At 44.6% G+C, this 16,012-nt stretch overlaps 1 protein-coding gene across 1 annotated transcript in view; it reads right to left on the bottom strand.

Moving 5' to 3' along the window:
• ankrd24 (ankyrin repeat domain 24) overlaps window positions 1–16,012 on the bottom strand; it is a 186,678-nt gene that overhangs the window by 133,692 nt on the left and 36,974 nt on the right. The window contains exon 2 of the mRNA XM_059990880.1: window positions 1,241–1,371. Within this exon, the coding sequence (XP_059846863.1) occupies window positions 1,241–1,371 (131 nt within the window). The remainder of the gene's footprint in view (window positions 1–1,240; window positions 1,372–16,012) is intronic.

Below are 16,012 nucleotides of genomic sequence, written 5' to 3'. Positions count from 1 at the left end.
ACTTGTTACATACTTTCAATCAGAAACACCCATCCTCTGCTACCTCACCAAGCCAATACTGGACCCAGTTTATCAACAAGCCTTTGATCCCTTGCGTCTTTCAAACTATGCTACTACGATGGACTTTGTCAAAAGCCTCACTTAAGTCCATATAAACTATGTCTTCCAAGATGCCTTCATGAATCTTTTTAGCTACCAACTCAAAAAATTCAAGGCATGATCTTTCCAGCACATAACCATGCTAATCTGTCCCTGCCTTTCCAAGTGAACATAAATCCTTTCACTGAGAATCATTTCTTACAACTTCCCTACACCGATGTAAGTCTGTAGTTTGTAAGCTCCTCCTGGCTGTCCTTTCTGAGTAAAAGGACATTAGCTATTCTCCAGTATTCTAGTGAAATTAAGATATCTTCTCTTTATCCATTTCAGCCCCCTCCCCATGACTCTCTAATTTCTGGCATGCTGCTGGTGTCTTTCACAGTGAAGACTGACATAGAATACTTCTTTAGTTCATCCGCCATGTCTTTGCTCCTCATTACTACCTCTCCAGTATTATTTTCCAATGGTCCATTGCCCATTATCACCTCTCTTTCACAAAGATTCTGATTTAGTTTCTGAGTTAAACTGGCACCTGAATCATGATTAAAAGATAGCAAACAGTGATTAAGATTTTTTTGATTAATTAATTCAATATATTGGATCTGCTACTTCTTTACCCATTTTCCTAATCTGTCCAAGTTCTTCTGCAGACTCCCTGCTTCCTCAATACCAGCTACCCCTCCAAATTGTAAATGTATAAAGTGAAAAGAATGGGTCCCAAACCCAACTCCTGTGGAACACCACGGGAGGTTTTCCTACACTTTCCCTTCTGCCAGTCAACCAATCTTCTATCCATGCTAGTATCTTTCCTGTAATATCATGGGCTCTTAGTTAGTTTAACAGCCTCATGTGTGGCACCTTGTCAAAGACTTTCTGAAAATTCAAGTGATCAACATCAATTGAATCTCCTTTGTCTATTCTGCCTGTAATTTCTCTCTCCACAGATGCTGCCTTATTTACTGAGTATCTGTAACAGAGGAGAAGAAGATTAGTGAACTTTGTGAACTTTGTTTCCTTTTCTAATTGCCAAAGCAGGAAGCTATAATGCAACACTCATACCTTATTTTATCTGCTGAATGCATTACAATTAGCCCACAGTTTAAAAACATGTCAGTCCAAATACAGGAAGTTCTATACTCACGCTGACTGTCCCTCAGTGTCAAGCTTCGTCGCAAGCAGAGTCCTTTTACTGAGGAGTGAGGCCACCTTTTCTGCATCACCAACAGCCACGGTCTGTAGTAGCTTCTCATCATATTTACTCCAGTCCTGGCTCTAAACAACACAGGGCCATTCAAAGAAGACTTGAATTTATATAGCATTTTACATAACCTCAAAACATCCAAAAGCACTCCTGAAGTCTGATGAATGCTGTGATTCAGAAAGTGCAGTTGCCCGTTTGTGCTAAGTTTCCACAAACAGAAGTGAGAAATGACCGGATACTCAACAGAATGGGTAAGGTAAGAGTCCTGTACAATGTTCTAATAATTGTGGGGGCAGCTCTTGTGATACAGTGGCCAGTGAAAACTTAAAGAAAATTTGAAACATGAAGAAGGAGCATAAAATGGTGGATATTCTATCTCTTCCACTTGTCCTGGATCTGGGCTATCATTGTAATGTAAGGCAAAGCAAAAGAAAAATACTGTCAATGTGCTGGAAATCTGAAGTAAGCAATTGAAAATGCTGGAAAAACTCAGTAAACTTACAGATTGATTGTTTTACATCAGAACTGTGGAAAGGGCTCATCGCTGAAACAGTCTCTCTCTCTCTCTCTCTCTCTCTCTCTCTCTCTCTCTCTCTCTCTCTCTCTCTCTCTCTCTCTCTCTCTCTCTCTCTCTCTCTCTCTCTCTCATCCAGAATTCTCCTTCATAAGAGAATAAGAAATGAAACAGAAGTGGACCATTCAGCCCCTCATAATATTCAATTGTTTTGCTGATCTTTTAGATCAGTGCCACTTTCCTGCACTATTCCTTCACTTTCATCAATATCTAGCTCTATTCCAAGTTTATGCATTGTGCTGTTCTGCTGCTGCATTACAACAAATCTCATGACATACACCAGTGATATTAAACTGATTCTGATTCTATTCATTTCCTTCATGAATATAATGTTACGAATGTGCCACAACTTTGAGGGGCTGAAGGGTACAAAGTAGCCCCCTCCTTTGTGAGAATCGCAAGATCGCTATTAATTCGGGTCTGGGAACCAGAAAATGAGAGAGAGACATGCAGGATCCACAAGGGTTTGGAATGTGGGTCCTGGCCTCAGCGATACAAAGCCACAGATAACGGCCATTGTCTCTTGGAGACGGAATTGTGTATTGAGTACTGTACTATTCATTGAAGCCCTCAGGGAATGACCAAAGTGGGCTGGTTGAGGGATTGCATCATCCCAACCTGATTGACATCTGAGACCCCGTGAGGATAAAAGAGGGTCTGGGGAACAACCCCTTTAGACACACCAGGAGAAACATATGAGACTGGTGGAGGCTTGTGTGTGTGTCCATCCTTGCCCGGATGACAAGTCTTCCACGGAACAGCCTCGCTAAAGGACGAATACGGATCAAGAGCGGATAAAGGAAAGCTGGCATGTTTCTATTCACAAAACCCTCTTTCTCTCTCCAACAATTGCAAACTCAGCGGTCCCCAAAGGCTGAAGCCTGCATGAACTGAGTGACTTTTATGTTTCCATCGGACAATACATTATCCCCTAGACAACGACAGAGCTTATTTCTTATTGATTATTATTATACCTGCACTTTTAGATTTAGTATTGACGATGTATATTATCTGTATGTTTGCATTGATATTATTTTTGTGTATTTTTACTAATACTGTTAAAAATAGTACCATCAGACTTCAACGGACCTCTCTACCTTTGCTGGTAAGTGACCCAGTTACGGGGTTCGTAACAAAGTGGGGATCTCATCTCGAGATTTGATACCAAATTGGAGGGCCAGTGAATTGGGCTTAAGTCCAAACGTGGGTCTGGTTGCGCGGGTAGCCAGACGGGAAACCATCAAAGATGGACGTGAAGGAATTTATAGAAAACCCGACTCTGGAGGCACTAGAGGCGGCCACAAAGTCGGACTTGATAAATATTGTGAAAGGACTAAACCTCGCGGAGGTGAGGTTGGCAATGAAAAAGTGGGAGGTGCGGAGGGCCATAACTCAGTATTATATTGTGAAGAATGTGTTTTCTGCCGAAGTATTGGAAAATATCCCTGAAAAGGCACCAGCCAGTGGGATGGCTCAGTTAGAGTTGGAGAAATTAAGTTTGGAACATGAAATTAAATTAAAGCAGCTGAAAAAGAAAAGGAAAGAGCCGAGAAAGAGAGAGAAAGGGCCAAGAAAGAGAGGGAGAGAGCTGAGAAAGAAAAGGAAAGAGCCGAGAAGGAGAGGGAGGCAGAGAAACAGAGGCAACATGACTTGGATATGGAGAAGTTAAGGCAAGAGCGAAGAGTTCAAGGGTCAGACTGAGAAGAGCGGTTTAATGTTAGTCGGGAGTTAGTACCTCCGTTCGAGGAAACGGATGTTGATAGTTATTTCTTGCATTTTGAAAAGGTGGCAGTGAATCAGAAGTGGCCCAAAGAGCAGTGGGTGACGTTGTTACAAAGTGTGTTAAAAGGGAAGGCACAATGGGCATATGCGGCGTTGTCCATGGAGGAGGAGGAGTCTGAGAATTATGAAAAAGTAAAGGAGGCCATTCTTCAGACCTATGAATTGGCACCTGAAGCGTATAGATGAAAGTTCAGAAATTTAAAGAAAGGGTGGAATCAGACGTATACCGAGTTTGCCTATGAGAAGGGTGTGCTCTTGTATTGTTGGTGTGCAGCAGAAATAGTGGAAGAAGATTTTTGGCATCTCAGGGAGTTAATTCTGATTGAGGAATTTAAAGGTTGTGTTTCGGATGATATCCGGATGTATTTGAATGAGAAGCCGAATAAGTCCATCTCCGAAGTTGCTAGGTTCGCAGATGAATATGCCCTAACCCACAAGACAAAGTTTTCCTCGAATAAAAGTTACCAGAGAGACCATGGGAACAGTAGAGAAAGCCCGCCAGCTGAGGCAGAGGTCCTGCCGGGAGCTAGTGGTAAGATTGAGAAGGAGAGACAAGACGGCAGGAGAGTTCCTGGCTTGACCTGTTTTAATTGTGGAAAGGGGGGACATATTGCATCTAGGTGCCTTGCTCCGAGAAAGGAGACAGGAAAATGGAAAGCAGCAGTCCCTATAGGATGTGCTGTGGTAATCAGAAAATCAACAAGAGAGCCCCAGGTAGACAGAGTACGAGAAGGGTCTGAGACATGTATGTCAAAAGGAATCATGTCTGTGAGAGAGGGAGTCACACCAGTTCCAGTGCGGATCTGGAGAGACACGGGAGCTGAACTGTCATTGATTAGCAGTAAGGTACTGGATTTTGGTCACAAGACGGGAATGGTAGCTTTATAAGGAATAGGAAAAGGGACAGAAATGATGCCCTTGCATAGGATCATTATAAATTGTGAGCTGGTATCTGGACCAGTTGAAATAGGGGTGCGATCAGAATTCCCGAGAACTGACACGGACATCCTCCTTGGTAACAATTTAGCCGGTGATAAGGTTTGGTCAGCAATGAAGCTGACGAGCCAGCCTGTGAGTGTTGAAGTCCCGCCCCTAGATTCCAAGATCTATCCCGCATGCACGATCACTCGCAGCAAGTCAAGAAAGGCAGCTGAGAACAAGAGCAGTTTAAATCCGGCCAGTATCGATTTGGCCAAGATGTTTTTACCGTCCCTGTACCACGAGGGCTTAAAGGGTGGTAAAACGGAGAGTAGTAAAGTGAAAGAGAGTAAGGGAGAGGAGGTAGACCTGCCCTTAGCAAGGAGAAAATTTATAGAGGCACGAAGTAAAGATGAGAAACAGATAAAGCTGTTAAAAGGTCCAGGGTTGGACATGGATGATCTGTCTGGTTTGGCAGAACTGTTTGAAGAAGTTGAAAATTCTAAAGGTGTTCCCGATAATGAAATGAGGGCAGTCCTAGATGAAAGGGATGCCATTACCTTGAAAAAGTCTGCTGGGTTGGCAGATGAGGTTGTTTCAGTCCGCGGGGTTGAGTTTACTCTGGAAGGGAGTTGCCCAGAGAGTAACTGGGAGGATCAGGGGAGTTTAGAATTTGAAAAGGGGACGGGTATTGAAAGCCTGGAAGAGGCAAATGTCCCATTTGAATGTGTCCAAGATGTGGATGCACGTGGTACTGAACCAAGTAATGGAGCCCAGAAAAAGTCTGAGGTATTTGATTCAGTTGAAAAGGAATGCAGTCCTTGTGGGTCAGATGGACTTGGTTCAGTGAAGAAAGGGTTAACCTTGGTAATAGTGGGAAGTGAGAATTCCCAGTTGTTTGTGCTCGAAGGTGTGTTAAAAGTTAGTGAGGAGATAAAAGGTGGTGAGATGAATATTATTATTGAAGGAAAAGGGAAAAGTGTAGATCCTAAATTGAATGAAGAAAATTTAGTCTGGATTGATGTCAGAAGCAGCAACCAGGCTACAGAGACAATGGCTTGTTAACACGGTGCCTGTGAATCAATTACAGGTTGAGTTGGAATGTAAAGGTGCCCCACACGCTATTGTTATTCAAGAGTGTGGTGTGAAAAAGCAGAATTCGAAATGCTGTTTGAACAAAGGGAGATCGCTTTCAGATCTTAAATTGAGAACTAATAGCATGAAGGGTCCTGAAGAGAAAACTAGCAACTTGCTTAAAGAATTGTGTGGAACTTCGGAAAATGGTCTAAGTTTGGAACACATTGTTGATAAAATAACTCCTATGAAAGGAGCGGGCGAAAGCTTATTTCGCCATGGTGCACAAGCTCACCACGTGGGAGTTAACTGGAAAAGGGCCGAGGGTTGATGGGATGCCATTTTAACTAGCAGGATGCGGTTTTAAGGGATTTCGACAAAGCATGTGAATAATAAAGACAACTCCCATGGAAGATTGACTGTTAAGTTTGAAAGTAACATAAAGATTAGTATTTGCATGCACTTTTGTAGTATACATGTAAGCTAAGATCACAACTCTTTAGTTTTTGTTTGCTGAAGAAAAAGGAATAAAAATAGGTGGTTAACAAATTGAAATCTGATGCTATAAGACTTTAGTAAGGTACAAGATGTTAAGATATTAAAGGAAGTGACAATGTAATCGTTAACTGTTTAGATGCTGAATTGAATGTATAACTGTATTACTCTGTAGTGAAAAAAAAACTTTTGTATTGTGTTAGATTCTAACATCCTGTAAGACACTGTATTACTTTGTTTTTACCGATGGTAAAAACGCGTTGAAGGAAGGGGGTGTTACGAATGTGCCACAACTCTGAGGGGCCGAAGGGTACGAAGTAGCCCCCTCCTTTGTGAGAATCGCAAGATCACTATTAATTCGGGTCTGGGACCCAGGAAATAAGAGAGAGACATGCAGGATCCACAAGGGTTTGGAATATGGGTCCTGGCCTCAGCGATACAAAGCCACAGATAACGGCCATTGTCTCTTGGAGACGGAATTGTGTATTGAGTACTGTACTATTTATTGAAGCCCTCAGGGAATGACCAAAGTGAGCTGGTTGAGGGATTGCATCATCCCACCCTGATTGACATCTGAGACCCCGTGAGTAAGGATAAAAGAGGGTCTGGGGAACAACCCCTTCAGATGCACCAGGAGAAACGTATGAGACCCGTGGAGGCTTGTGTGTGTCTCCATCCTTGCTCGGATGACAAGTCTTCCACGGAAAGGCCTCGCTAAAGGATGAATATGGATCAAGAGCGGTTAAAGGAAAGCCAGCAAGTTTCTTTTCTCAAAACCCCTCTCTCTCTCCAACAATTGAAAACCCAGCAGTTCCCAAAGGCTGAAGCTTGTATGAACTGAATGAACTGAGTGACTTTCATATTTCCATCAGACAATACATTATCCCCTAGACAACGATAGAGCTTATTTCTTATTGATTATTATTATACCCGCACTTTCAGATTTAGTATTGACGATGTATATTATCTGTATGTTTGCATTGATATTGTGTATTTTTACTAATAAATACTGTTAAAAATACCATCAGACTTCAACGGACCTCTCTACCTTTGCTGGTAAGTGACCCAGTTACAGGGTTCATAACAATACTTTCCTGCTGTGGGTTACTGAATTCCAAAGATTAACCAACCTCTGGTGAAGAAATGTTTTCTGGCTTGAATCGGCTATTCTAGCAAGGGGAAACATCGGCTCAATATCTGCCATGACTAGCCCCTAATTAACCTTCCACATTCCAACAAGATTGCCTTTCATCTTCAAAATTATAGATGCATAGGTCCAATCCACTAAGTATCTCCTCACTGGACTAACTCATTGATCTGGGAATCAACTGGGTGAAACTTTGCTGTGCTTTCTCCATCAAATATACCCACCTTTAGTTTGGAAGATTAGACCTATAGACAATATACCAGGTGTCAACTCACTAGACCCATATTTATCTGGAGATTCTGGTAGTCAAATACTCTTGCAATAAAATATCTACCTAATTGTTTTATCAATTTACATATTAACTTACAGTGATTTATGTAGAATGATATCCAGGCCCCTCAGAACATCTTTCAATTTCTGATCAGTCATCTATTTTCTCTACCAAAGTGAATGACTTCACATTTTTCCACATTATATTCCATACATTTTGTTTTTTTCAAACATGTTTGTAAATGCAATCAGTGTCCATGGCCACATGTAACAGGTACTGAATCTCTTGAAGCAAAGGCTCCAGATTATCAGAGCTAGACTCCTAGCATTGATACAACATATTGCTACTCAACTGCCTTCTGCAAGTTTGAGGTTTTTGAACCCCATGGATACAGAGAACCTCTCTCATTTCCTACCGCTTCTACCAGAAATTCCAGTAGAACTCTGAAAACCCTTGGACTTATTCTCTCACATGTAACATTCTTCAGTGCTAGCCAAGTTATCCTCCTTTCCTTTTAGTCAGCCTTTACCTGCCCATCCAAGATATAACTGATTCCTAATAGATCCAAAGTAGCACAGAGTAGCTTTGCCTCAAGATCAGCATTCACAGAGTTCCCTCCACGATGATACACTCTGCCAACAAACAGTGTGGCTGGCACTTGCTGGACACCAGCACCAATAAAGTGAGCAGGTAGCAGAATTCTGGTCCTCTGCCTAGATTATAATAAACAAGTATGGCCAAATGTGTGTCTTTCCTGCGCCTTTTTGTGGGGTATGTAAACCCTGGAGTATAGTGTTTATGCTAAAAGAGCAAATGGTAGTGGAAATGCAGCCAGAACTTGTGCCCACTGGACAAAATCCTGTTATTCTAAGCTTCGGAAAAATATTTAGCAGTTAATACAAGTGCATTAAAGGATTTACTTCTCAAAATGCATACTTTAGTTGTTTTACATATGAAAAATTATTCTACCACAGCCTACAAAGCTCATTATTAATAACATCTATAATTATTCTGCTGTGATACTGTATATCAAACATGGGAGATACTTAGCTCCCTGGCTATCTCTTACCTACTCATCCCCTAGAACCCCAGGTGCAAGTCACACCTTGTACAAAATGATACACATTCAGCAAAAGAGAGTTTCAAAGGCAATGGCTTACATTAATACAATGCATCATCAGTGCTCTCTACACAGGTACGGCAGCATGCAGCAGGGGGAATGTGAGAAGGATAAATCTATGTGAGAGAGAGAGAGAAAAAAAAAGCAAACATACTGACAGAGAGGCAGCACAGAGACAGATGCGTTTCATAACCAATCGCAGACACTTGACTGCCATGCAGCTTCAGTGGATAATACCCCTACAGCCTTCCTCAAAGAGCGTCCTGCTGCTTTTCCTCTTCCCCAGCCAGGGTCAGTCCTGCAGCACAGCCAAGGCTCTTCTTCACAAATATCCATGCCTCCATTTCTCCAGCACTGCAAGCACACTGCAGTTTACTGCAGCATCTGCCTTCTAATCTATTCCTTCACGAGCTGAGAGATCACAGTCAGCTTGGAGGACAGCATGCAACGCCGCAGGACCAGTTATCGTGTGTCTAGCTCCTAACAGCAGCATGCAATTCTCAGGGTCATCAATCAGCCACTCGGCATTTAAATACAGCACCAGAGCTGCAATCAGCAGTCAATAAGCTGCTGTGAGTTTGCCTGCTTGCTCACAGGACAGTTGGCAGTTGTAGGACATCACTCTGAATTAACACTCACGCATACAAGCTTTGACAGATTTATGGATAATCTGTATGCTTAAATGTGCAGCCACACAGCAGGCAAGTCAGATGATCCTACACACATAGGATGTATCCATCTCCATGAATTGTCAGACTCATGCCGAACTCATTAGCCTCTAGCCCACCCCAACCCCTATCTATCCCTGCTGCCAACCCCCCCGGGTAACAGGGTAGCCAGATCTGCCAACCTCAGGCAGCATCAGAGAGGTGGATGAAGGCATGGCAGCCTTTTCTGGGGTTGTGAAGGGAAGGGAAAGGTCCAAGAAAAGCTGCACAGCACAGCTGTATAGATGCAAAGAAAATAATTAGTGATTAGGGGATAACTTCATTCCGGAAGAGTGCAGAACCAGCTTGCTACAATGATTGGTGCATGTGCCCAGCTCTGGAAGCAACAGGCAAGACAGAAAATGACTATTATCATAATATTGGGCAAACCCTGATCCAAGCTTCAAATGGAGACAAGCTGATTCTCTTTGTTGATTTCAGTGCCAGACTGAGAAAAGGCATAACCCTCTGGAAAGTGCCATTGACTGGGCAGGAATCAAAAAAGCTAACTCCAATGGAGTCATCCTGATGAAATACTATTAAGATAATATTTCTCAACCAACACTCCATTTCAGCATTTCATTTGCACTATGATATTCTCCAAGATTTATCCACTTCCTTAGAGGGGATGAGATCTGCTGGACTGACCATTGTCAAATCTTTTCGGTCAGCTCCAAAAAAATAGTGATAAATCAACGACTGCAGCAGCATCAGTGCACAGAAAAATCAATACTGAGGGCCTCTATCATTAAGGGCCCCCATCACCCAGTATTTTTTCTTCTCATTGTTACCATCAGGAAGAAGGGACAGGAGCCTGAAGGCACACACTCAGTGATTCAGGAACAGCTTCTTCCCTTCTGCCATCCGTTTTCTGAATGGACGTTGAACACTACCTCACCTTTTTTATTTCTATTTTTGCACTACTTATTTAATTTAACTATTTTGTATGCTTATACTTACTGTAATTCACAGTTTTTTCTATTATTATGTATTACAATGTACTGCTGCTGCAGTCAAAAAATGTCACAATATATGCCGATAAGATTAAACCTAATTCTGATTGTGATTCAAAGACTCCACAAATAAATGCCTATTCTGCATCTCAATCTGAATGTTCCCAATAATGAGAGCCAGCAAGTTTCTAGTCTTCCACCAAAATTAACACTTTTGAAGAACTCTGTTTCTCTACTGCAAAACACTGAGATTATTTTCATGAGAACAAACAGAAAATCTGGGAAATAATACGTTCTAAATCTATTATCAAAGTGTATATACAGTGTGTCACCATATACAACCCTAAGATTCATTTTCTAGTCAGAATCACAGTAATACATTCTACACAATAGAATTGATAAAAGACCGCACCCAACAGGGCAGACAACAATGTGCAAAAAAATACAACTAACTGTGCAAATACAAAAAAAAAGAGAAAAAAGAAATAATAATGATAATAAACAATATCAAGAACATGAGATGAAGAGGCCTTGAAAGTGAGTCCAGTTCAGTGGGAAGTCAGTAATGGGGCAAGTGAAGTTGAGTGAAGTTATCTCCTCTGGTTCAAGAGCCTGATGTTAAGTAGTGATAACTGTTCCTGAAATGGCTAGTGCAGGCCCTGAGGCTTCTGTACCTTCTTCCTGATTGCAGCAGCAAGAAGAGGCCATGGCCTGGATGGTGGGGGCCATTGATGAGCTCTTCTAGGATGCCAACTGGGATATACATGTCCGTGAACTGCCCAATGTCACTGGAGGTAAGCTTACCTCCACACCAAGAACAGCATCTTCAGCTCAAAGCAGCAGCAGCACAGTGATGGAGCAGGTAGTGCTGCTGAGCCACACATTCTGGAACAAGGGTTTGTCTGTGTGCAGTCTTCACATTCTCCCTATGACTAAGTGGATGTTCCACTTAGTTCGTGTGACTTCTTCTTACATCCCAAGACATATTGATTGGTTGGCAAATTGCTGATTGTAAATTATTTCTAGCAGGAAGTAGGGGAATCAGAATGAAGTTAATGGGCACATAAGAGAGATTAGATTGTAGGGAAATAAGTGGGGAATGGTAGCATAGGGTCAACCGGTGAACCCTATGCTACCATACATTGGTTAAAAACATGCTTTCCCAACTCAGAGAATTAGAACAGTATTTGAGTAATATCAGGTTTGGAGAGTATGGGGAAAACATGTCTACGACATCGCTCCAAAGTGTAAAAATCTCAGACTTGTTGAAATAATAAACAGAGTTACATCACACAAACACCATGACCTCAACAATAACCCATTAAGTAACAATGAGACAGATCCATTGACAGATCTGAGATCTGAGATTCCAAACCATATTTTCCAAGCTTGGCAATAATCTTGTATTGAAGGTGCCCAACGAATACCTAAGGATAAACAATAGAATCACATACCACCTACCTATTGTTTATCTGCCAAATCTATAAGAGAGTTATTCAATCAATCCCACTTCTCTCTGCTTCAATAGAGTCTTGCTTTCATGAATTTATTAAATTCTCTTTTGAAACAGTACAGCTGGAGGCAATTCCAACTTGTCTCAAAAAACTCAGCTCCTCTCTAATTCTTTGCTGCTCAACATGAAGTTGTTAGGTGGCACTCTAGGCTCACAAGGCCTGAAATGTTCAGGCTGGCCTTCCCCACCACCACTAACACTCTACAGCTCTTCTCACATCTCACATTTTGTTATATTAGAATGAGATTCAAAACTAGTATTGGCTTATTGGTCTGCAAAAGAGGAGACTTGGGGTGAGGACACAGGAGAGAGGCACCATGTGCACATGGTTAATTGGCAAGCCTGATTAGTCATTTTCCCTTTTGTTCTGGACCATTCTTCAACTACAAAACAATTACTGCACTGATGTACTGGGGATCATGGGGTTCAAATCCATACTTCCCTGAAAGTGGCAGCACAACTAGATAGGGTGGTAAAGAAGGCATATGGCACTGGTCAGGAAGTCAAATTACTGTAGCTAAAACTTTGGTTAAGCTGCACCTGAAGTTTTGTGCGCATTTCTGATTGCCCTATTACAACTAATCACAATGTTGGCTCAACACATTCCTGCCCAATCACACCCTGCATATCAATAACCTACCTGTATCTACCTCTCTGCATGATTCAACTGCAGTTGAGGTATTCTACTGAGAAAGAATTGAGCCTTGTCCCTGCCTTAAATGGGCGAACCTTTATTTTAAACATTGACCCATTTCTGAATTCTGCTTCAAGAATAAACACTCTCTCATTCACCCTTTAGAAAATGCCAGAAACACTCAGCAGCTCAGGCAGCATCTGTGGTAAGAGAAAGAGAACAAAGGTTTCAGGTTGGAGATTCACTGTTTCTGGATCCAAAGCTCCAAGTAGCCATGTTCCAATCTTCTAAACTCCAGCAGATACGGGTGCAGTTGCTTCATAAAACAGCCAGCCAAATACCCACCCGGCAAACCTGGCAGGATTCCTGATTGATGCACCATCAATAACTCACACTGAGACGTAAGGCGAGATATCGGCTTTTATTGACTGGAAGAAGGAACCAGGAGTGAGTGTCTATCATACAATGTCTTGGAGACTGAGGCCGAGCGTCAGGCCGCAGATCTCCTTTATACAGGGGCCTGTGGGAGGAGCCACAGGAGCAGTCAGCAGGGGCGTGTCCCGACAGGCACATAGTTCACCACATTCACCCCCACTTCATTTGAAAAAGTCCTCATGTGGCGAAGTTTCTTACAAGTCAAGTCTATCAGGTGGTCGAATCTGTCGCTGCGATCTACGTAGCACCGGCTGTGACCGCATAGATGCCGGCAACATCGATGATTGCACAGGGGACGGAGGTTGCGCGTGTTCTTGCCCACTAGGCGCCGGTGATCCCTCATGCATGTGCGAGGCGCCTGGTATAAATGCGTACGAAATGCCCGGTATACAAGTGTCGTGAGGAGTCTGTGTAGGGCCTGGTGAGCACGGTGTCAACTCTGGTGCAGGGTTCATAGTTACCGGAGAGTCTTCAGGGTAGTGGTCTGCTGCACCTGCGGGTGCCAGGTCACGGATGGAGACCGTGTCCTCCCGCCCATCAGGTAAGACCACGTAAGCATACTGGGGGTTCGCATGTAGAAGGTGAACCCTCTCCACCAGCGGGGAGTATTTATTGCTCCTCACATGTTTCCGGAGCAGCACTGGCCCCGGGGACGTCAGCCAAACTGGCAGGGTGGTCCCAGTGACAGACTTCCTGGGAAAAGAGAATAGGCGTTCGTGAGGGGTGGCATTGGTGGACGTACATAACAGAGAGCGGTTAGAGTGCAGTGCCTCAGGGAGGACCTCCTGCCATCTAGAGACTGGCAACCCTTTTGACTTAAGGGCTAAAAGTGTGGCCTTCCACACTGTGGCATTCTCCCGCTCCACCTGGCCATTACCCCGGGGATTATAACTCGTGGTCCGACTGGTAGCAATGCCCCTAGCTAGCAAGTACTGGCGCAGCTCCTCACTCATAAAGGAGGACCCTCTATCACTGTGGATATAGCAGGGATACCCAAACAGAGTGAAGAGCTGGCGCAGGGCTTTTATGACGGACGTGGCAGTGGTGTCGGGGCAGGGGATGGCAAAGGGGAACCGTGAGAACTCGTCAATAACACTGAGAAAATAGACATTGCGGTCAGTGGAGGGAAGGGGGCCCTTAAAGTCAACACTCAGGCGTTCAAAAGGGCGGGTGGCCTTGACAAGTTGTGCCGTGTCAGGACGGTAGAAGTGCGGTTTGCACTCGGCGCAAATTTGGCAGTCCCTGGTCATCGTCCTGATGTCCTCCAGGGAGTATGGCAGGTTCCGAGCTTTCACAAAATGGTAAAATCGGGTGACCCCCGGATGGCAAAGTTGTGCATGAAGGGCGTACAGCTGGTCGAGCTGTGTGCTAGCACATGTTCCCCGGGATAGGGCATCAGGGGGCTCATTGAGTCTGCCAGGCCGGTACAGGATATCATAGGTGTAGGTGGAGAGTTCTATCCTCCACCGCAAAATCTTATCATTTTTGATCTTGCCCCACTGTTGGTTGCTGAACAGGAACGCAACCGAGCGCTGGTCGGTCAGCATGGTGAACCTTTTGCCAGCAAGATAGTGCCTCCAGTGCCTAACAGCCTCCACTATGGCCTGGGCTTCTTTCTCCACCGCGGTGCCGAATTTCGGAGCCTTGGAGGGTGCGAGAAAAGAATGCTACTGGTCTGCCTTCCTGATTGAGGGTAGCAGCCAGAGCGAAATCGGAGGCATCACACTCCACTTGGAAGGGAGCGGTCTCGTCCACTGCATGCATCGTAGCTTTGGCAATGTCCGCTTTAATGCAGTTGAAGGCCGCGCAGGCCTCAGCAGAGAGGGGCAACGAGGTAGACTTGACCAGGGGGCAAGCCTTGTCTGCGTAATGGGGGACTCATTGGGCGTAATAGGAAAAAAAACCCAGGCACCATCTGAGGGCCTTGAGAGTGGTGGGAAGAGGGAGTTCTAACAGGGGGCACATACGTTCGGGATCAGGGCCAATAACCCCGTTTTCCACGACATACCCAAGTATAGCAGGGCGGGTGGTACCAAACACACACTTGTCCCTGTTATAAGTAAGGTTCAGAGCTGTGGCCACTTGGAGAAATCATTGGAGGTTGGCGTCGTGATCTGGCCTGTCGTGACCACAGATGGTGATGTTATCCAGATAGGGAAATGTGGCCTGCAGTTGATACTGGTCCACCATCCGGTCCATTTCCTTCTGGAAGACAGAGACACCATTCGTGACACTGAAAGGGACGCGCAGGAAGTGATAGAGCCTGCCGCCCGCCTCGAAGGCGGTGTAGGGGCGGTCCTCTGGGCAGATGGGGAGCTGGTGATAAGCGGATTTCAGATCTATTGTCGAGTACACCTTATACTGAGCAATCTGGTTGATCATATCCGCGATGCGGGGTAGGGGGTATGCGTCAAGCTGCGTAAACCTATTGATGGTTTGACTATAGTCCACCACCATCCTATCTTTCTGCCCAGTCCGAACAACAACTACCTGGGCCCTCCAAGGGCTTGAGCTTGGCTCAATGATCCCCTCCCTGAGCAGTCACTGCACCTCCGACTGAATGAAGGCCCTGTCCCCCGCGCTGTACCTCCTGCTTTTGGTTGCCACAGGTTTACAGTCGGGGGTCAGGTTGGCAAACAGTGGTGGGGGAGGGACCTTGAGAGTGGAGAGGCTGCAAGTGGTGTCGGTAGCGCAGCTGTTGGCCTGGTTCTGGATGGGATGTGTGTGCCCGTGTGTGTGTGTGGTCAGTAGCGGGGTATGTGAAGAAGTCCCACAAAACTGAGGATTCCGGACAGTGAGTGGTGGGAGGGGCCCGTCATATGCCATAGTCACACTTTCGAGATGGCTCTGGAAGTCCAGCCCCAATAGCACAGGTGCGCACAGATTAGGCATGACCAATAGCTCAAAGTTCCGATATTCTGTGCCCTGCACCACCAATGTTGCTACACAACCCGCCCGGATGTCTGTGGACTGCGACCCAGAAGCCAAATGGAACCTCCGACTGACCGGCCGAGTTGCAAGTCCGCAGCGTTGCACTGTGTCTGGGTGAATAAAACTCCCAGTGCTGCCCGTGTCAAACAGGCATCTAG

The sequence above is a fragment of the Hypanus sabinus genome, chromosome 16 (genome assembly GCF_030144855.1).
Source record: "Hypanus sabinus isolate sHypSab1 chromosome 16, sHypSab1.hap1, whole genome shotgun sequence".
Classification (NCBI taxonomy): domain Eukaryota; kingdom Metazoa; phylum Chordata; class Chondrichthyes; order Myliobatiformes; family Dasyatidae; genus Hypanus; species Hypanus sabinus.
Note: the sequence above shows the minus strand (reverse complement) of the source record. Positions and strands in the feature narration are given on the sequence as shown.